General features: G+C 35.1%; 4 protein-coding genes across 5 annotated transcripts; 3 read left to right on the forward strand and 1 right to left on the reverse strand.

The window, feature by feature from the left end:
* Positions 1-378: 378 nt before the first annotated feature.
* LOC107025842 (agamous-like MADS-box protein AGL75) lies at positions 379-1,498 on the forward strand. The gene has a single exon (XM_015226609.2). It carries the CDS (start codon positions 1,005-1,007, stop codon positions 1,371-1,373), a length of 369 nt encoding a protein of 122 aa, XP_015082095.2. The 5' UTR covers positions 379-1,004; the 3' UTR covers positions 1,374-1,498.
* A 144-nt stretch (positions 1,499-1,642) lies between these two features.
* On the reverse strand, positions 1,643-15,127 carry LOC107032084 (uncharacterized protein At4g06598-like). Of its 2 annotated transcripts, XM_027918100.1 has the most exons (6): positions 14,926-15,127; positions 11,788-12,531; positions 11,066-11,141; positions 10,836-10,962; positions 3,767-3,842; positions 2,198-2,329 (listed from the first exon to the last, which is right to left on the reverse strand). In XM_027918100.1, the coding sequence occupies exons 2-5, from the start codon at positions 12,510-12,512 to the stop codon at positions 3,805-3,807; spliced, it is 966 nt and encodes a 321-aa protein (XP_027773901.1). In that variant the 5' UTR covers positions 12,513-12,531; positions 14,926-15,127; the 3' UTR covers positions 2,198-2,329; positions 3,767-3,804. The 2 variants fall into 2 exon arrangements, with proteins under 2 accessions (XP_015089153.1, XP_027773901.1); XM_015233667.2 differs by lacking the exon at positions 3,767-3,842 and having other exon boundaries at positions 1,643-2,329; positions 14,926-15,125.
* A 4,233-nt stretch (positions 15,128-19,360) lies between these two features.
* LOC107032052 (COBRA-like protein 6) lies at positions 19,361-22,428 on the forward strand. The gene is given in 7 exon segments (XM_027918107.1): positions 19,361-19,465; positions 20,189-20,642; positions 20,711-20,867; positions 21,119-21,390; positions 21,485-21,562; positions 22,192-22,256; positions 22,258-22,428. Coding segments are annotated over 7 exon segments (1,161 nt in total). The 3' UTR covers positions 22,288-22,428.
* On the forward strand, positions 22,314-22,583 carry LOC114075573 (agamous-like MADS-box protein AGL103). The gene has a single exon (XM_027913942.1). It carries the CDS (start codon positions 22,314-22,316, stop codon positions 22,581-22,583), a length of 270 nt encoding a protein of 89 aa, XP_027769743.1.
* The last annotated feature ends 60 nt before the right edge of the window (positions 22,584-22,643 follow it).

A 22,643-nucleotide genomic window follows, 5' to 3' on the forward strand; every position in this document is an offset into this window, starting at 1 on the left:
TTAATTTTTTTTTCCTTGTAGCTTTAAAATTAATATGACGTGATTTGTGAATAATCAAACAAAATAAGTATGTTGAATATAATATGAAGTCATATAATTCTGTCATGACTTACATGTTATAATTTATTAGTTTTGATGTGGTGAGTTAAAAAAAAATTCTATTCGATCAACTGAAAATTATTTTCTCATTTAGTTTTTTTAAATAATTTGATTAATCATCAAATATTAACCTAAAGTATAGGAAAGTAAATACATATCTAATCAAAGAAAAAAATCGCTATTTTCACAAGTTATCTTACCATATAAAAAAAAAGGACTCTTTTTTCTATATTTTACTTAGTAGAGTTGTTTTTCATATCCCAAAGTAACCTTATTACTTAATTAATCGGGTCAATAGAGAAAAAACAGCATTCCATCTAACTAGGTTTAGAGAAAAGAACCAATACCAATAAACATAATGGAGACTATTGTAACCTTATACATGTATTAGTCAATTTGTTGAAGTTACAATATATGGAGTATTTTGTTTTCTAATTTGGGACGCTTCGCATACTAAAACTTTTGCAGATTTTTCACCGACCTCTCAATAGAATTTAATTCTATTCTTAATACAATTGAGGAAATAGTAATTGTAACTTAACTAGACAACCAAAAGTAGAAAAATTCCCTGAAAAACCAACATATGCATATTCCTTTTGTTTTTCTTATTTGTTTGTAGCTTTAAAAATTAATTTAACACGATTTATGAATAATCAAATGGATTAAATACTTGGTAGGTTCCAAAAAAACAAACGCATTCCACTAAGCATGACATAGACGATCTGACCCAGCTGTTAGTAAACTTGGAAAGTTACAATTACTCTATTTTTCACTTACATACCAAAACTTTTTGCATATTTTTGACCAAACCTCCCAAAAGCATTTGATTTTCTTTCCTATTCAAATTAGGAATACTAATTATAGTTTCCCCAAAACACGTATATATATACATATTCATTCTTCTCATGGCTCTACAAACTATGGCAGACGAAGACCAAAGCAAGAAGGGAGAAGATGATCAAAGGAAGAAGAAAACAAACAAATCCAAATCTTATCAAGTGAGGAAAGAATGCATAAAGAGGAAATCAATGGAGCTTGCAACTCTCTGTGATATCAAGGTTTGTACGGTTATTACTGGTCCTAATGGGGAATTGCAAACTTGGCCTGACAATTTGAATGCCTGTAAGGAAGTTCTTGATATCTACTCTCAAAATTTGAAACCCGAAAAGAAGCACAAGCAAGAAGACAAAGATCTCCCGACGCTAGTTGAATCAAAGCTTGCAGCTGTCAACAGGAGAATTTGTTTCTTGGAGAACAAGAATGTTGCTGATTAGGGAAAAGGAAAGAGAATTGAATGATTTATTTGTATGGATTTAAAGATTGAAATTTTGTTTTTTTTTTTTCTTGTTAGTTCGAGAATTTACAGTAATAGGAATATAACCCATATTTTATCCTTTTATTCTTGTGTATGTATTGAATTGAATGGTGGATTAATCCCTCTACTAGAATGCAAAACCCATATGATTTTAATTAAAATGCAATACTTACATGAAATGTCACATATTAGGTAGTATGGGGATAGGGTTTGCTAGGCCTAACTTCATATCCATAAGAATGTTTTTATTGCACTAAGAAGAAACAAGGAATAAGCAGAAAAGAGCTCCTCCATCAATACTTACATTACATGGTTCATGAAGATGAAATTAGAGGGAATTTAGAAGCTGGAAAATGTTACAAAGGGAAACTGATGAACTTAAACATTCCGAACATACAAAGACATGAGACATCATGCTGGATTTAACCACCTCAGGTGAGTCAACTGCGACAAATGCTTTTCTTAAGCATTGACCACCAGGTGCACTTAAAAGCTTAACAAGTCTTGATGTAAAAGACACATGTTTTGTAACAAGAACTAGAATCAATTTAGACAGAAGGAGACAAACCCGTTGGAGGTGAGCACATGGGAAGCAAGACCTCTCTTCTTGATATCGCACAATGGAAATTGTGAACTTTTGTCACTCCATGGCAAAGTCAACTGAGGGACAGTCAGTAAGACGTGATTAAAGGCATAGCTACACTTACGGTCAAATGTGGAGTTGTCCTGAAACAGCATCAAGCTCAGCCTCTTTTTGTTTCAGAGTGAGGTTTGCAAATTGTTGATCGAGATCCCTACTAGTGCTGCGACGATGGCTGTGAGATGGCTTCTGTTGCTGTGGCTGTGGCTGTTGATGTTGTTGCTGATACAATGCTCGTAATCTTCCTCTTTCTCTTTCCAGAACTTCATGTTCCACTGCATATAAATTTATTAGTTGCAGATTTCAATGAAACAAATTAAAATAAACGACTAGCTATATATACGTTCAACTTCTCCGAAACACCACCTATCCGACAAAACAGCTAATGCACGCAGAAGATACAACAATATTGACTTGCTAGAAATTGATGGTGAATCCATAAGGAATCCGGCTGATATAAAAAAGGAGATCATCTCTTTTTATCAGAACCTATGTGCAGAGACAGAAGATTGGAGACCCCATAATAACATGAGAGTTTGTCCCACCATCTCCACAGAAGATAATCTGATGCTACAAAGTCCATTTGAAGAGCAAGAGATATGGTCCAGTGTCCAAGCGTGTGCTGGTGATAAAGTACCTGGCCCAGATGGTTTCACAATGGCCTTTTTCAAACACTGTTGGGAAGTAGTGAACACTGAGGTCATTGCTACTATTCAAAACTTCCATGAAAGAGACATATTTGAAAGAAGCTTCAATGCTACACATGTTGCGTTGATCCCCAAGAAGATGGGAGCTAAAGAATTGAAAGATTTCAGGCCTATTAGTCTTATAGGCAGCATCTACAAGATCATCTCAAAGTTGTTGACTGAGAGACTCAAAAAAGTGATGCACAAGCTGGTGGATGAGCAACAAATGGCCTTTATAAAAGGGAGACAAATCATGGATACCATTCTTATAGCCAATGAATGTGTTGACTCAAGAATTAGAAACAAAGAACCTGGTATCCCTTGCAAACTAGATATACAAAAGGCTTTTGACCACATGAACTGGATTTTCCTATTCAGGAGTATGATGAAAATGGGGTTTGGAGAAAAATGGGTCAATTGGATACGCTATTGCATCAGCAACATCAAGTTCTCAATCCTAGTTAATGGCTCACCAACTGGATTTTTCTCTTCTCAGAGACGACTAAGGCAAGGGGACCCATTGTCCCCTTTTTTGTTCATCATTGCCATGGAGAGTTTAAATGATATGATGAAAACCGCCCAATCAAATAGCTGGATAACAGGTTTTAGAGTAGATTCAAGGGCCGGCAATAACCTTGAAATTGCTCATTTACAATATGCCGATGATACTTTGGTTTTCTGCAGAGCTAACCGAGGACAAATTAAATTTTTGAGGGTGATTTTCATTCTTTTTTGAGGCTATATCTGGGCTCCACATTAACTAGAACAAGAGTTTCCTATATCCCGTTTACGAGGTCCCTGACATTCACAACTTGGCTGATATTCTGGGAGGAAGAACCAGTGTTCTGCCAACCACTTATCTTAAAATGCCCCTTGGTGCCAAAAGCAATTCCAAGGATATCCGGAATGGAGTCATAGAGAAGTGAGAGAAAAAGTTGACTAACTGGAAGAGTCAATACTTATCCTTGGGGGGTAGATTAATCTTGATTAACATTTAACAGTGTGCTGGATGCATTACCAACTTACATGATGCCCATTTTTCGTGTTCCAACGAACATGGTGGATTAGATGCTCTCAGAAGAAACTTCCTCTGACAAGGCAACTGCGATACCAGGAAAATACATTTGGTCAAATGGAAGTCAGCGATCACCAGCAAAAAGTATGGTGGTATGGGAATCAAGAATGTTGGGAAGTAGGAGATCAAATAAAGTAGTTTTGATGATTGATAAAGTGAAGTCATGGTGTCGTATGTGTACAATTATGAGAGATTGGGCAAAGAAGAAAAAGTGCAGAATTGTAAAGAAGGAAACAAATATGGAAATAAATAAATAAGGAAAGAAATGAAAAAGTAGCAATACAAGTCAAAGAAGGAAAGAAATACAGAAGTTACAATTCAAGTCAAATAAGGAATGAAGTAAATATAGACAAGTTCAAGAAGGAAAAGGATTTGTAATTCCTTTCCTTGTAGAAGTTGAAGGCAAATCAAATCTATAAAAGGATCAAGAAGTTGAAGGAAAAAAGCGTCTTTGCAATCACAAAAATCGAGAGAATTTTTCCAGCAAAGCCAGAACAATAGGTATTGCATATTCACGAAATATATCATCTTGAGAGCAGAATTTTCTGGAGGAAAAACGCAGGCCTTCGTCACAGAAACGCAAGGACTAGGTTCATTTTCATCACAACAACATAAGGACCAGGTTCACGAAACATGTTCCACTCAGAACTATTGGATATTAAAGTTTGATCAATTAAAGTCTAGGGTTATTAGTCTTTGTTGATTTGTTCTACGTTTATTATTGAGTTGTCATAATTCCTAGATTTGTAACAAGAAGTGGGTTTGACTTCTTGTGAGTTGAGTCTTGAGAAAATTGTAACAAGAAATGTGTTTGACTTCTTGGGAGAGAGGTTGTGAGAGTTGTAAACAAGAAGTGGGTTTGACTTCTTGGGAGAGAGGTTGTGAGAGTTGTAAATAAGAAGTGGGTTTGACTTCTTGGGTGGTTAGAGTTAAGAAGAGTTGAGAGCTTTTGTAAACAAGAAGTGGGTTTGACTTCTTGGGTGGTTAGAGTTAAGAAGAGTTGAGAGCTTTTGTAAACAAGAAGCAAGTTTGACTTCTTGTTAAGTGGAGAGTTTTCGATTATACGAAAAGGGTAGAAGTTTAGAGTTAGATTCATTGATTAACTGAGTTGTAAATCTTGAATTAATATACATCTTCGGTGTGGTTTTTCCCTTCCCTGAGTTAGGAAGGTTTTCACGATAAATCTTTGTTTTATTGTGTTACGACAAAATTACAAGAAACTGGTTCTTGATCTAGGGGTAAGGTTTCTTCAATTGGTATCAGAGCAGGTCTTTTCATTAAAAGACTAACATCTTGAAAAGGATCAATGGCTGCACCACCTACACCACAAGAAGGAGCTTCTCAAACTCGACCACCACTGTTTAATGGAAAGTATTATGGATGGTGGAAGATTCGCATGATGGATCATTTACTAGGAGAAAATCCAGACCTATAGGGAGTCGTGTTGGAAGGTCCAACCATACCCATGAAGAATAGAATTGATGGAACCACTCAAGTACCAAAAGATAGGAAAGAATGAAATATTGCAGATAAACTTGCAATTCAGAACAATGCTAAAGCAAAAAAGATCTTGATATGCGGAATAGGTCCAGATGAATACAATCGAATATCATCATGTCAAGATGCAAAAGCAATATGGGAAACTTTCCAAACTGCGCATGAAGGAACAACTCAGGTAAAGAAGTCTAAAATTGATAACTTGAACAGACAATACGAACTGTTTCGAATGGCAGAAGGTAAACAATCCAAGAGATGCACACCAGGTTCACTGCTATCATTAATGAAATCCACTCACTAGGTGAAATAATTCCCAATGGGAAGGCAGTCAGAAAACTTTTGAGTGTTCTTCCAGAATCTTGGGAAAGCAAAGTAGAAGCCATTACTGAAGCCCGTGATCTAGATAAGTTAGCTATGGATGAACTCATCGGAAATCTCATGACCTATGAACTCAAGAAAAAACAAGAAAAGGATATTGAAGGCAAAAGAAAGGAGAAGAACATGGTTCTTACAGGCACAACACCAAAAAATTTTGAGGACGAAAACATTGCGTTAATGATCAAAAGGTTCTCAAGAATGTTAAAAAAGGGACAAGTGTTCCACAAAATGAACTCTCAAAAAATCACAGAAAATCCAATAGATCAAGCATGTCACAAGTGTGGAAGTTTGGATCACTTTGTCAAGTTTTGTCCATTAAAAGCTTTAGAGAAAAAAGGAATAGTTCGTAAAAAGAAAAGGAAATCAAGAATGATAAGTACATTCCCACAAACAGAAGAATGACCAATCAAGAAGCGGATCTTTCAACGAAAAGAGTCTTTGCCGCTATGGGGGACTTATCAAAAGAAGAATTTGAGGATGGAGGGTTCGAAAATCAGTCACTACTTGCAATAGAACAATCAAATGCACTCATTGCTGAAACAGATTTTGAAGATGATGGAGAAGATGACAAACAAAGCAAGGTAAGTTTTCATCACATCAAAGTAAATATTGAATCATATTCTAAAAAGGAACTAGAGTCCTTATTGAGTACTCTTATAGATGCATATCAATCAATCATTTTTGAAAGAGAACAAATGATGGAAAACTATGCATCTTTAAGAGGAGTCAATGACAATCTTGAGAAACACAATCACTTTGTTCAAAACAAATTAAAAGAATAGATTAAAATCTCAGAGTTAAGTAACAAGGGCAAAAACTCTGCTAGTGAACTCCAATTAGCTCTAGAAGAAAAAATAAAATTGTTAACCATAAATTGTCAAGCTTTAACAGAAAGGAATATGTTGCTACAAGAAAATCTTGATCATACCAAACTGGATCTGGAACGAAATTTTAACTCAGATTCAAGAAAGGCAAACCACTAGTCGAAGTGGGATAGGTTTTAAAAAACAGAATAATCTTGTGTCACACACTATTCACATGTCTAAAAGTTTATGCACTCACTGTGGAAACTCATGTCATTTAAAGAATCAATGTAAAGCTTTATTTGAGGCTTTTCAGGAAAATGTTAAATTCACCAAAAAGGAAAAGACTGAAACGGCTAAGAACCTGGTTCCAAAAAAAATGCTCCAAATAAAAGGTTTTCTTATTTGCCTTTATGGGCTAGAAGAAATCTTATTCATCCTTTTAATCACATAAAGGGGCCCAAGCTAATCTGGGTTCCCAAGACTAATCTTTGACTAGTGTTTCAGGTGAAGGTGAGAGGGAAAAGGCCAACTTGGTACATAAATAGTGCATGCTCCAAACAGGAAAAATGGTAGAAAATTTCTTCTCGCTCTTTGATTTTCAAGGAGGCAGTTTATTCCTTGAAAAGGATGAGAAAAATGAAAGAGACAAGATAAAAAAATTTTTGAAGAAAGTGACATGATATCAAACATCTTTGATGATGCAAATTTAGGGAACACTGCATAAGAACCTGGTTCACATCTAACAATCATTGATCCACCTGCAACATGAATTACTACTAATCTATGGTTCTGGAGATTTGGGGAATAATAGAGCAATCGGGACAGTAAGAGTATGGTACACCTTTAGGGGGAACTTCGTTGTGTGAACATGGTCCTTGTTATTCATTGGAAGGTATTGAAAATTGACAAGGGTTGGTTCTCTGTGAATCAGCTTGAGATTCATTTGATCTGGGAGAATATGATGATGCGACATTCTCGTGAAGACCTTGAATATGAAGAGCTTGAGAAAAATCAGTCAAAGCATGGTCTTATGGAAACAAGTTGATGCATTATCATGATTTCCTTTAATAATTGGCTAGTAAACGAATAATCTTACGCTTGAGTAATTATACAATGAATATCTGCTAACTCAACCTCGTACTGTAACAGGTACACACTCCAGTCACATCTCAAACAATGTTTAGAAAGTCTGCGGATGTTATCTCTACTCTTTGCTAACACCATCAAGTAAATCATGGAGAAACACAAAAAAAGGGAACCTGGTTTCTCTGTAATACCCAGGTATGTGTCATCCTTTTTCAATGCATGAATTTCCTGAGTTTGGGTCAAACATAAGCACTAATGAACCCGATCAATCATCAAAGATTCAACTTTCTTAAAAATCACCAAGAACCCTCTTTGACAATAAGCATCGTTCAATCTCAAACTGCTCTAATGATGAAAATCTCAGTCTTCAAGCCATTCATGCTTTATTTCAGGGGAACCTTGCTTTAACTCTCACTTCTGAACCAGGTTCACAAACTCCAAATTGATATTTCATCCATTCCAAGTGTATAACCTGTCTATCTCTCAGGGGGAACAATTCTTACAGAAATAAATTGTTGTTATGCTTTCATTATTGATAAACATCTCTTTGTGCACTAAAATGTGGTGACTCTCTTGTAGTTGGTACTCCTTCAAAATATCATCAAGAAAAAGGCAAATAAAAAAAATTCATGGAGGAATGAAAATAAAAAAATTGATGATGTACCTCATGTTTCTTTTGATGAAATTTCATTTTTTAAGAAAACTGATCAGAATAAAGGAGCTGGTGCACAATGGGCATGCTGAAAAAAATTTATTAATGGCAGTAAACATCCCTTTCTTCCTCACTTTAGTAATCTTTGTCCCAATTCTTATCCTCAAATTTTAGACTCTTTGATTCTTTGATGTGCTTATGTCTGTCTCATACTCATGATATCATATGTTTTTTATTAAGGGCATAAACTGGTACATATTTGTTTATTTCGTTTCTCATTGAAGATCTTTATTGTGTATGAGTTTCAGATGACTAATATCCTCAGATTAACTAACCATTTTGTTAGAAAAAGTGTATTTGAAAGTGTTGCCCAAGTGGTTATTAGTTAAAAATGATATTGCATTCATTGAATGTTATTCGGGTTCTTTGGTTATTGGTTTTCAATGATACCAAAAGGGGAAATTATATAATGTGGATAGACATATGCATAGTTTGTCATCATCACATATACATAGTTTGTCATAATCAAAAAGGGGAAAATTGTTGGGAAATGAGAAAACATGAAGTTTGTAGTTTTGATGGATCACAAAGAGTTGTAGTTTTGATGACTAACAAATAGTCTTGATGTGTAATAAATTTTTGGTTATCATCATCAAAAAGGGGGGAAATGTTGGGAAGTAGGAGATCAAATAAAGTAGTTTTGATGATTGATAAAGTGAAGTCATGGTGTCGTATGTGTACAATTATGAGAGATTGCGGCAAAGAACAAAAAGTATATGTGAAGAGAAGAATCAGAGACAATCAACCATCTTTTTTTACACTGCTAGTTAATTGGACAACTTTGGAGGATTTTCCTTAATTTAAAAGGGATCATGTGGGTGATGCCAAGAGATACACTTCAAGTGCTGGAGAACTGGAACAAATATAGCTTTCAGTCAGAACAGAACGAAAGATGGAAGTTTATCCTTGCTTGCATTTGGTGGACAGTCTGGAAAGAGAGAAATCAAAGTTGTTTTGAAGACAATCACAGCTCTATCAGAAACTTAAGATTTATTGCCTAGCCCTTTTCTATTGTTGGTGTAAACATGAATATATGGAAGACATGGAAATGGAATCTTTTATTGATGTTCTAGGATCTCTGTAAGTAGGTTATAGCTTAGTATATCTTCCTATATTTCCTTGTAAGTAGGATAGCTGTATTTTTTATGCAGCAAATAGTTATACAAAAAATGTTACCTTCTCAAAGAAAAAAAAAAGAAACAGAACATTTCCCATGTTCAAATTAGTTAAATTCAACTAAGGCAGTTTACTCCAAGTCTTAGAATCAAGGAAAGAAAGTGGGACTTGAAAAATAGATCAATTATTTAGCAATTCTGTAATTGCAAATTCGACCACATTGTTTCTCTTTCTTTATTTGCCTAAGTAACTTTCCGTTTTACCAAAAAAGCGCAAAAGGTAGATGCAACAAAAATCAGCTAAACAACAAAATCATGCTCCACAAAAGTCATCCGATCATTCAATTTAATCTGTATGTATGCTACCATTGCTCAAGAGGTAAATAACAATTCCACCCCTAGTTGATTTGGAAAGGTAAGCAAATTTGAACGCTTGAAGCAGAAAATATGGACCTGTTCACATTAAGGTCATCCAAATGCATAAAAAAGAGTACTACTACTCACCCCCACCACCACCAAAGAAACTTTCGCCTTAGTTAAATTGTCCATCTAAAAAGGAGATCATAAGGGATCACGTATTAGATTGTCCATCTTAAAAATGAGATCATAAGGGATCAAGTCGCAAAAAGCAGCATCATTTAGACTAACAAATACAATTTTATTTCAGTGCTAAGAGACTAAGACAACCTTAATAGTGAAGAGTACTTTTATGCCTTTTGAAGTGATATAAAACATTTCAAATAATTATAGTAGAACGGGGTACCAGGGAAGACAATTCTAGTTTTCCAAACATCTGGAAGATAAGGCAATTTTTCTCATATTTATGGGATCAAAAAACNTGGATCAAAAAACTTTGAGATTATCAGCAAGATCATTTCATTTCTAAGAAGTCACAGTGTCTGGGCCACCTGCCGCGCACACCTTCCTTATTTCATCGGGTGCTTGCTACCTCCCACCAGTTTAAGTACCGACGAAATCACCAGGAACTTTGTCTCTGCTGGAATTTCACCCTGGTTTTCCATGGTTTTCATTCACCGATAGGCCACAATACTTGACTACAACCAGATCATTCCATCTTCTTACCAAGAATTGATGTATATGGGATGACCAGTAATTGTCCCCATTTTCCCTCGAGACCGCTATTTTGTTAATCGAATTGAACATTACTCAAAAAGTTTTGTTTTAGTTTCAGGAAAACAGTGTCCACCTTCCCAGCTCACTTGAACCAATACTCACTCACTTTCAGTTGTTTTATTCACCATGAAAAATCAATTATATAATCCTTATTTCAGATAAATCTAATTCCTCGCTATGTAAGGTTTGGACTCACAAGACCTGCTGCATAATCAACTTTATCAAAATAGTCCAAGACTACAAGCTCTAGAAACAAGTAGAATAATTCAGTATAACAGATAAAGAAACTTACAATACTTTATGAGCTGTTCCTGAGCTAAATTTTCTAAGCGCTGCTTTAGGGCTTTATTCTCCATGCTGAGGATAAGATTTTGCTGGTTAATGAATTCAAGCTCAGCAGAAACTTCAGAACCTTCAGCCTGAAATCACAACAACTAATTATATTAACAAGTTACCAAAATGGAACATCCATTTCATGTCCAGGTACCAGTGTATGTATTTCAAAGTTCAACTAATACATGCCTGCAAAGCTTGTACATTTCTTTCCAATTCCGCTATATATTGAAGCTTTCTGACACGTGACCGCTGAGCAAATTGCCTGTATATTATGACACATTTTATGTTAATAAAATTCATATTTGGAGGGGGGGCACTTCCACATAAAATGCTAAAATAACATTTTGAGAGATACTAAGATACATTAATACAAAGGGCAGTTTGGATCATGACTAGATTTACGGCTAAATAAGAAAGGCTCCATTTCAACTTAGATAAAGCCACTCTACGTGTTAAGATGATAAAAGGCTAAGACCCACTATAGTAAAAGATCTCTTACTTCGCCATAGAAGGAACCTTGCTAACCTTCTCGGCCAGTTAGTCTAACCACATGGATCTCCTACAGTTTACCCACCCAGGCACCCACCGTAAACGATTTACTGATGGACTTGGAGCATAAATGGAATAAAAAAGGCCATCATGGGACCCATCCGCGGACAAAATTGGGTATTTAAGTGGAGAAGGGTAGAGAGTGCCACACGCCCATTATCCATCAAGTTTCAAACCATACGCCACAGCTCTCGGGAATATCTCGGTTATCCACAAAAAGAAAATTTTCTGATCAAATAGTACAGTTATCTTGAACTAAGTTGTCAAGCAAATATCAAATTAACAAACATATTCCCTTCTGCCTTCCCAAAGTTTCTTTTAAGAAAAGGGTGGGTGGTGGCAGAGTGCTTTGAACTTACTGTTTCGCGCGTTTTGTGTCAGTTTCTGATGAAGAACTCTTACTCTGAGAAGAATCTTTTTTTTCAGCAGACCCTTTTGGATAAGGAGGGCCAGATTCTGCTACATCTTGCTTGTCACTTCCTGCAGATCTAGGCCTCTCTCCTTCTTGTAGGAGGCATGGTGATCCAGACCTCTGAATACGGAGATCTTCCCCAGGAGAGGAAAGGCTGCGGAGATGTGATACTGTAGTTGAAGATACATCCTTTTCCCTATTCTTGCGTCGGATTGAGGAGTTTTGGTCGACAAAAGAAGCAGCTTGTCGAGCATCTTTGTAATAATCGAAGTCTTGAGACCCCCAGGAAGGGATAGGAGGCATATTTCTGAACTTGTTATCAACTTGAGCTGTGTAATCCAAGTTTGCAGCGTTAACAGAATCAAAATATGCAAAGGAGTCACTAGATGAACGTCGATGACTGCCTCTGCGCACGGGAGTTTCTGGCTCATTAAGAAGATCATCCAACCAAGACGGTTGCTCCTCTATAATACAGCTTTCAGAGGAAGTACGCTGATGGTGTGAATTTCCTTCTCTGGGTTTCTGAATGCCCTTTTGGTTGAAAGCAGAACTAGGGACATAATCGACATATGATGGGGCCATACTAGGAAAGGGGCTTTTAGGTGGAAGTAAAGAGCTCTTCCCATTGTACATCATATTTCTCATGGTACATGGCCCTTTGGAATTCGCCATTGAAAAGCACACAAGATCCCTGTAAGGAAAAAAAAGATATGTACCAGTTGGATAAGTAAACCTTCAAAAATATAATAGCCCTTGATAAACATGATCTCATTATTTAGCAAGCTAAGTATCATGACTAAATCCCAACACTTCCTACTCCAATCAATATGAATCTGAATTCAAACATAAAACTAAAGGGAGATGACGCAATAAAAGGCAATAAAGACATCCTGAACATATTAACTATATGAATTATGACCAATAATAACAGTCCCCAACAGTGGGATAAAATCAAAGTCAAACAAACTATGATCTTGCTGGAAAATCCCGCCTGCCTAAAGTACCAGGTAAATATTTTGGGTATACAAGGAATTTTCCCTGTTACTCTTGCAGGTACCGGCCCTGTTCATCTGGCCAGATTTATCAATTTGCATCATCCATGAATTTCAAATGAAGGCGAAGAAGGAGCACACTTATCACCAAGAATGCGACGAAGGGGAAGAAAGGCTTCTTTCTCTTTCTCATTGGGGATTGCGAATAGTGATGGGCTCCAAAAATATACAGGAATGCTCCAGGGAGGAAGCTCTTTGTTATTTTTATTTTATAATCATCCAGGGAGGAAGCTCTTTCTTGCATCACTCTTTGTTTTTAATTTTTAATGTTTTTAAAGGAGGAGGATGTGATGTGTGGTTTTTGAATTGCTTTGATTTGCTTTTACTTGAGCTGAGGGTCCATCGGAGACACGCTCTCTACCTCCAAAGGTAAAGGCAGGCCTGCGTACACACTACTACCCTCCCAGACCCTACTTGTGGAATTACACTGGGTATGTGATGTGCGGCTCATGGAGTGTGAGAGAATCCAAAAGCTGTTCAGAATCATTATGTTTCCTGCAGCTCTTTAACTAAAAGCGATTTGATGCATTCAAATTTAGGCTATCCAATCCGCAAAGTGATTTTATGCAGGAAATGAGACAAAGACCTTGGACCTCCCCCATAGACACACCCAACAACTAGCACCACATATTAGGAACCACAACAATATTATCAGCGGAAAAAAAAATAGCATCAAAAGGAACAAAATTGTTTCCTTGTGCTTTAACACACAGCTATACTTTTCCTGAGTTTTACTTAGGTGGAAAGAAAGAAGCGCTAATTTTAGCTTATCTGGATCCTTCTACTAGTGACTAACACTTGGGACATGAAATCAGAAGAAACTGAACAACTTTTGATTGGACTTCATTTCAGACACCCCTTAGTTTGTTCACATCATTTGATCGATATTGACAATGATTAAAATATTCTCTTCCTAAACATGACTCAAACAACATAAAAGATTAGGTTAAAAGCAAGTTGTTTTTATAAATCAGTTAAAGGTATGCTTCTCAGGCTGGAGGCAGTTAGTTGGGTAAAGCAAATTTATCTCGAGGATTCTGGGAAGGGAGCAAAAAAAAGATTGGAAATTATTGTTATCTCTTTTCGGAAGAGAAGAGGCTCCATTAATCATATATTTGGCTAGGGGCTTCTCACATATGCTCTGCTCCTTCTTGTATAATCATTGTATGATGTACCTCGGAACATGCTACATAAGAGGTGATTTAATTCTAATTTTGAGGAGTGGAAAAGAAAAATCTGGGCTGCAGATGCCCTTATTGATATCTTCCACCTGGAAATGAAATGGCCAGGTGGGGCACAAAGTTAAGCTCTTTTCCCCAATTTTAGCTGTGAGAATGTGCACACAAACAACTGATTATGTTACAGCAACACCAAACTAAATTAGCCTTCGCAACTTTATCTATTTTCCATAGGCATTCTGAAAAACTCCATCTTTACATCAATTTGAACAATCAAAAGGCTAGAAACCGTGACCGCAATATCTCTGCAGACACTTCTAGCAAAAATCTTCCTCTACAAACAGACTATACCACAATTAGCCAACCTTAGTTCCCAAATAGATCATCAAATCTCTACCGAGTGAAAATCAAAACTTGCTTTCCATATATTTTTTTCATATAAGTAACATTAACGGACGCTTACGTTATGTAAACTTCTAAAGTGTAACTGGGTACAATTAGTATATATTGAATCTTTCTTTATCCTTTCTCCTATTACATCAAAAGAAAATTATTAGAAAATCAGAAACATCAAAAGAGAAAAAAAACTGTTCCACAAATCTCATACAATAGTCTCGCTAGGTCTGATCAATTTTTCATATCTAAGACAAATAAATCCAATTACTCACTCCAAAACAGGAACGCGACAAAAAAAAAATTAAAAAATCAATCCAAATATTTCTTCCTCTACTACTGCTCATATTTTCATAACAATCAACCAAACAACTTCAAATCATATTACTAGAAACAAAAAAGAAGAAGGTAATTAACAAAACTCGGAAGATATTTTAATTTTTCCGATGAAAAAATGCTCACCTTGATTGATAATGAAGATATTGCAATGTGATTTCAGAGATTCAATCAAATTATGAAACCTCAGATTTCTTCGCTTCTAAGATATATATCGATATTCTATATATCTTGTTGGAATCTTCTCTTCTTCTTCTTCTCTTTTTCTTGACAAATCTTCTTCTTTCTCGTTGACGTATCACGTTGAAAAGGGATACTGTCCAAAATGAGCTGTTTTATTGCTTTTCTTATTTCTAAAGTCCCTGCCACAATACTTTATCATATTTGCGAAATAGCCCTCTTACTCGTACTGTACCGTTCTAATTTATTTGACATTTTCTAATTTGATATAAATTTTATTTATCATAAATATTTCATTTATCTTAATACTAGTTTAATCAATTTTTACAACTTAATTAAATATATACATATTAATTTTTAAAATAAACTTTAAAAACTTCATTAAAAGTATTGTTAACTATCATCATATCAAAATAAGAATGAACTTAAACCAAAAGCAAAATATTTTACTTTTGCTTATATACTTAAAAATTCATTATTCACAAAATGTAATAAGTAATAATGAGTGTAGGTATTTTGTATTTTCTTTTTAATAAAAATAAATTTTATTGATAATAAACGCTTTCATCAATAATTTTCATTATTTATTTTTTGGAAGTTTATTTTAGGAAGACAATTTTATGTGGCACTGGTTTTCCAACTCCGGTTTTTTTCTTTTTCAAGTAAAATGTAATTTTTGTACTTAAAATTTGTGACAATTATTTGTTATGATATGAGGATAGCTCATTAGTAGTACTATATTGATAATTAGTAAGTCACCCAACAAGTGGTATGTGACAGTATTCATACAGCTCATTGTGACAGTCCCACATTATAGTCCTCAATAACAAGCCTTTTTTATAATGTAAAAAAAATAATTATTCTTACTAACTAATGAAATATGTATATTTTCATAATTTATTTTTAAATTGGGCAATGAACAAATTCCCAAAATATTCCAGTTTAAGATATAAGTATAACAGTTTGTCTCCTTTTTATAGGACATATATTAATATTTGAGTTTCAATTTTGTTTGCGTGCTCCATATGTATCACTCATCCCACTCTCAAGGTAAAAAGTTTTTTTTATACTATATTAATTTGTATATATAAATGAATTGCATATATTAGTCAAAATTTGCACAGAAATTCTTTGATAATAATTTTGCCAGGAGCACAAAATGCAAACTTAATAAAATGTAACTTGGAAAAAAGTGTAGAAGGGGTGAATTTTCAGTGCCAGTGAGGTATTGGACCATTTATGGGTGTATCCCTTTTGAAAAAGCAATCACAACAATTATTGGAGGTTAAGTTCAAGGGTTGAAAGTTAAAACTAAGAAAAGTATCAATGTCAATTAGTTCATGAAGTTTGCCTGGTTGCTCATTTAATAAAAAATTGTGGATCAAATATCTTTCTTTATTCACTTATTTTTTTTAATCATATACTTTTTGGATGTGCATAGGGTTCACAAAACCACACATGAAAGGTACAAACCCAATGCAACAAGATCAAACCAGAAGGCATTCCTTGCTTTCACTGGCAAGACCTCCAAGTTCTAATCCCAAACCACTGAATCTCCCCAAAGGCTTACTTCTCTTAGCATAAGTTTATTTCAAATACTTTTGCAAAGGGGTAAGTATAACAACATTTTTGAGTGAATGTATATTGTATGGCTCGCTTGGAGCAAAATTAAGTAACGTGTTTGATGTGTATAAAATACAATTTGTAAACCTGGACACAATAGAGGATTTCATGATCCAAGCAACTTCTTCCATCTAGCATATCCTAGAATAACAAGGAAGAGCATTATACAACCTATTGTCATGCATAATACAAAGGGCCAAAATAACCCCTCTGTGTGGTACAAGGTACAAGGTATATTCATGCCAAACCAACCAGCTATCAGTGTCTCCACAGCTACAGCAAATGATGCAATCGTCAGTGTCAACTGCAGCTGAATAAGTTCATTACGCTGATTGTCCAGTTGAATATTGACGTAGTCTTCAGTGTCATCAATGTACTCACGGACCTGCAAATATACAATAACAGGTGGTTGAAGAATCCAGAATCAAATGGGAAGGATCACAGCAAATTAACACAAGGACTATAGATGAAGTGAAAATTAAGTACAATTAATGGGGAGATTGATTAATGGAAGTAGAGAGAAAGTGAAAATAAATCGACATGATGGGGTGTGGGAATTGAAATGGGAGGGATTTCATATTTGGTTGCTGGGAGATTTTGGGTGGAGATGGAAGGAGTTAGAGAGACAGACTTTATCAACATACAAAATGACTTGTAAAAGAATTAGAGGACCTGGCTGTGGCTATTCTTTCTGATTAGATGAAGATATTGCTTTAATTTGTTATTGGGTTACTTTAATTTTTACTACCAGCCCTGCTTCACCCGAAAGAAAAGAACCAAAACAAAATAACACCAAAAAGTATCTTGACTATTCATTATTGGTGCACAGATTCTTAACTATTTTTCTAAAAATAGCCAAGTTGCTTTTTTGGTAAGATGTGGCTATTGGTGTATTCAACTATAACTAGTTATAGTTATTTAAAATTACATCCAGTATATTTTCTCAATAATAAACAGCTGATATGTGTGGCTTAAAAACACATGATGTGTGACTTGCCTTTTTATGATGATCATAAGTGTCTGAAAGATGGTAATTTGGCACACTAACATGTAGTCTTGATTATTGTGCAGTTTTACAGTCCCAAAAATACTATAATGTTTGATGACCTACGAAGGAACTTTGTGATGAACCCTCAAAATGGGTTGCCTATAAAGCCATTCAGAAAGGCACACGCTAATCGGAGCAGTGATGACGAGCTCATGAAGCTCACTCAATATTTGTTTGCCATTTCAGATCTTGATGACTTGAGCGTTCTTGATCATAAAAGATGGGAGTCCTTCGATGGAGTCGGTTTTAAAAAACACTGATATTCCTAAGCGTCTGCAACTCCTCCCGAAGTCGATGGAAAAATGATATGTGTTGGGACAATACAAAGAAATGTATCCATTCCGTTCGACTACTAGGGAGATAACTGATGTATACTTCTAATTATTAGGCAGAAGGGTCTATATTTTGCTGAATTCATTTTGTATTTGGATGATTATGGATTTTTGTGTTTCATTAAGTTACTTGTTCTATTAGTCATGGTTGTTCACATTATTTTCTGATTCAATGCTAAAATCCAGACTTCTTATTTGTCTTTGACGCATTTCATCTTTCACATTCCAGCTTAGTGTTGGATTTTTGGTCCTTCAGTTATTGCTAAACTCTGATTTTAGTCCTTGTGATATGATTTAGCACATTTAACTCCATTAATTGATATGTGCATATTTGATGCTCGTGAATATTCACAAATCTAACGTAGTTGTTCATGTGTTTTGTTAAACTTGTGCTCCTAGTTCATATTAAACGGTAATATAGTTCAAAGAAGACTTCAAGTCTAACAAAGACACAAATTTCAGTTAATTGATGATTAGATGTGCTTTTTTAGGTTTAACAAGGCTAAAAATTAAAATTTACCAATAATTGAGGTACCAAACTGCTATTGTCCCCAAATAAATACATACGCATTCTGTAAGTTTGTAGTTTTGCATTTCCATATACTTCCATTTGAAGAAATGAATTACAAAAATAGCTACATGAGCTTTAATTTGATTATGATATAAAATAGATTATTCTGGAAAGTTTGCTTTGTTGCAGACTGGAATTTTATAACATTACTTAAAAAGTTTAAAAGACATGTGAGGTGTACGTAGCTTAATTGGAGAGTTGTCCACATTTTCACCTGATATGAAGGGTTTAAATCTTACTGTATTCTTACGTAAATACATAAAAATCCTTAAATTATGAATCTATAATATATGATTCTCACGCAACAATCCATATACTATAATCATTCATCTCGTTGATTAAACCAATTATCATTTGTCACATATTATGAATATGATAAATGACACAAAAATGGAAAGCATTATTAGCAGTAACATATTTTGTACAATTAGAGATTGATTCGTAACATAACATTCAAACGTCACCCTATAGATACGCATTCTTAGTACTAAGTCATATAGTCTTAATTATTTTTTGAACAAATAAAAACCATCTCCTTAAATTCATTCTCATTTTATTTATTACTAAATCCAGTGTATTATCTTCCTCTCTCATTTTCACAGTTCTAACAAAATCTTTGAGTTTTATGAATGTATAAATCACCACTAAATTTATTTATTTATTTATTTTCAAAAAATAATCAAAGATCGATGGCTAATTTTGGTCTAATCTTAGTGTTAGACCTCATATTTCTTATTTATCCAGTTGTTTGTGAGTATTTTTCTGTTTTTTTTCTTACATAATTTTGTTTGTCTTTGAGATTTTGTGATGATTAATTTTAGTTATGATGCAGATGGCTATGATCCAATGGACCCAATGGGTAATATCACTATCAGATGGGATGTGACTACTAGCACTGAGAATAATCATCACGTAAGTTTTTTTTTCGTTACAATTAAAACACAACAATAGTATTAACAGAAAATTAATAAAAGATACAAGATTAACAATCCGATTCAGAGTCAGTAGCATGATAAGACGACTTCTCAGTCCTCTGAATTGTTCATTATATTAGGATAAGTGTTGTTTATGATGTGCTAGAGGGCCTGGATCATTATCCACTGAGTTTCGAGCTGTAGCTGAAAAATGTCTTGTATGTGGCATTGTGATAAGCAGCTGCGGTTTTTTTGTCATCATTTCTGATTGTTATCATTTTTTTACTGTTATTATAGTAATGGTGGTGTTTGTGTGATTTTGGGCAGAAGTGGGTTCTATTTTTTAAAAAAACTTTTGCTGATGAAAAAGGGATTGTAAGATAATTGAATTTTAAAAAATAACTTGAGATGAAAAAATAGTGAGTTCTTAGCTGTTAAATTTGATGTTTTTTTATAAGTTCTTGTTTGGTAAAATTTGACATAGTACAAGTATGGTTATTTCCAGATGCTATAATTCAATCCAAAGAAAGCCCTATTTCCAGATGTTATACAAATACAATTGACTATTGAAGTATATTGTTCGGACTCTCCTAAAATGTTTGCAGCATTCATTGATTGAAGCTATTCATGGACCAGAATCTTTGTTATAAGAAAATTATGTTAGTTATCTTCAATATCTCATTCGATTAAGTAGAGACAACGTTCTCTATGTCTATCTCAGATTAGAGTTTCAATCTTCAACTATCAACTTTTCCGCCACATAGAGCAACCAGGTTGGAAGTTGAGCTGGGATTGGCATGGTAAGGAAGTAATATGGCAAATGTGGGGTGCTGAAACTACAGAACAAGGTGATTGTTCTGCAATCAAAGGAGACACCCTGCCACATTGTTGTCTGAAAGAGCCTGTGATTCTTGATCTCCTTCCTGGAGCTCCGTATAATAAGCAGGTCGCAAATTGCTGCAAGGGAGGAGTGTTGACATCCTTGACTCAGGACCCTGAAAAATATGTCTCTTCTTTTGAGATGAGCATTGCAAGTGCATCAAATGATGGATCCGGGCCTCGTATGCCTGAAAACTTCACACTTGGGATTCCTGGATATACGTGTGGTGTTGCCGTGAAAGTCCCTCCAACCAAGTTCCATGAGGATCAAGGACGGCGACAGACTCAAGCAGTTGGTAAGTAAAATAGCTCCTACTCATCCTATGATCATTCTGTAACTTTCAATTTTTTGTAATGGTTGCAGCTACGTGGGACGTGATTTGTTCTTACTCCCAGTTTAGAGCATCATCTTCTCCAGCATGTTGTGTTTCCTTGTCTGCTTTTTACAGCGAAACAACTGTGCCCTGCTCCGTATGCAGTTGTGGTTGTCAGGGACAGCGCGGTGCAGCTCAATGTGTGAAGTAAATATCGTACTCTTTAGCCTCAGTGTTTGTACATTATTTAGTCAACTAGTTCCAGGCAGATCGGAGGTAGTATATAATATGATGTTAGCAATTGAGGTTGTTTCCTAGAATCCTAAGGTTGTAATCCTGACTCCGCCTCTGGTTCTAGTTTCCACCAAAACATCTGTCTGAGTAACAAGTCATTTTCAACAAGATTGTTATATCTTGTTCATCTAACATGTCTTTTCTTCTTGTGTCTGGAACTACAGGCGCGGTGAGGTGCCACCAGTTTTACAACTAGGCCATAACGAACTGCCAACGCCAATACTAGAGTGTACACGTCACATGTGCCCAATTCAGGTGCATTGGCATGTAAAGCAGAGTTATAGAGAATATTGGAGGGTGAAGATGACTATTAGAAACTTAAACCTAGTTAGAAACTACAGCCAGTGGAACTTGGTGGTCCTGCACCCAAATTTGAGAAGCATAACGCAGGTTTTCAGCTTCGACTACAAGCCCCTTGATCAGTATGGTGATATAAGTAAGTTATACCCAATTCATTTCTTTCATAACACAAACTCAGCTGGAGTCGGCTATATGAATCTTCTAAATCGATTCTTTTTTTTTGGGTGCAGACGACACAGGGATGTTTTATGGGATTAAGTATTACAATGACATGTTGCTACAAGCAGGAAGGAGTGGGGTTGTGCAAAGTGAGTTGTTACTGCATAAAGATGCAGGGATTTTCACATTTAATGAAGGATGGATGTTTCCAAGAAAGATTTCATTCAATGGTTATGAGTGTGTTTTGCCTTCACCTGATAAATATCCAATGCTTCCAAATATTAGTCAATTTTTGGCTCCCTCAANTTCAATACTTATCATCATTGTTTTCTCCTTTTGTTTGATAGTAACAATATTTTAATCAAGTGTTAATAGTCTCTCACAAGAGGTCTTCGAAGCATAGATATAAGTATGATATTTTCACAAGATTGTCTTACCAAATCTTAAAAGGACTCTCATTCAATATTTTACTTAATAAAGTTGTACACCAATATTTCAAATAAATCCAATTTGTTAAGTTGTATTTGGATGGTTATACTTGGTAGGTTTCAAAAAAAGACAAACACATTCCACTAAGCATGACATAGACGATCTGACCCAGCTGTTAGTAAACTTGGAAAGTTACAATTACTCTATTTTTCACTTGCATACCAAAACTTTTTGCATATTTTTGACCAAACCTCCCAAAAGCATTTGACTTTCTTTCCTATTCAAATTAGGAATACTAATTATAATTTCCCCCAAAACACGTATATATACACATATTCATTCTTCTCAGGACTCTACAAGCTATGGCAGACGAAGACCAAAGCAAGAAGGGAGAAGAAGATCAAAGGAAGAAGAAAAACAAACAATTCCAAATCTTATCAAGTGAGGAAAGAATGCATAAAGAGGAAATCAATGGAGCTTGCAACTCTCTGCGATATCAAGGTTTGTACGGTTATTACTGGTCCTAATGGGGAATTGCAAACTTGGCCTGACAATTTGAAAGCCTGTAAGGAAATTCTTGATATCTACTCTCAAAATTTGAAACCCGAAAAGAAGCACAAGCAAGAAGAGAAAGATCTCCCGACGCTAGTTGAATCAAAGCTTGCAGCTGTCAACAGGAGAATTTGTTTCTTAGAGAACAAGAATGTTGCTGATAAAGGAAAAAGAAAGAGAATTGAGTGATTTATTTGTATGGATTTAAAGATTGAAATTGTGTTTTTTTCTTCTTGTTAGTTCGAGGAT

This window comes from Solanum pennellii, chromosome 1 (genome assembly GCF_001406875.1).
Source record: "Solanum pennellii chromosome 1, SPENNV200".
NCBI classification, from domain to species: Eukaryota; Viridiplantae; Streptophyta; class Magnoliopsida; order Solanales; family Solanaceae; genus Solanum; species Solanum pennellii.

Bases quoted from the DNA above. Each gene is read 5' to 3' on its own strand.
- LOC107032084 (XM_015233667.2), bottom strand. From the start codon at position 12,512: ATGGCGAATTCCAAAGGGCCATGTACCATGAGAAATATGATGTACAAT. The intron at 11,142-11,787 runs GTAAGTTCAAAG...CATAATATACAG, and splicing joins GACACAAAACGCGCGAAACA to GCAATTTGCTCAGCGGTCAC. The intron at 2,330-10,835 runs GTAAGTTTCTTT...ATTTATATGCAG, and splicing joins GGAACAGCTCATAAAGTATT to TGGAACATGAAGTTCTGGAA.
- LOC107025842 (XM_015226609.2), top strand. From the start codon at position 1,005: ATGGCTCTACAAACTATGGCAGACGAAGACCAAAGCAAGAAGGGAGAA.
- LOC114075573 (XM_027913942.1), top strand. From the start codon at position 22,314: ATGGAGCTTGCAACTCTCTGCGATATCAAGGTTTGTACGGTTATTACT.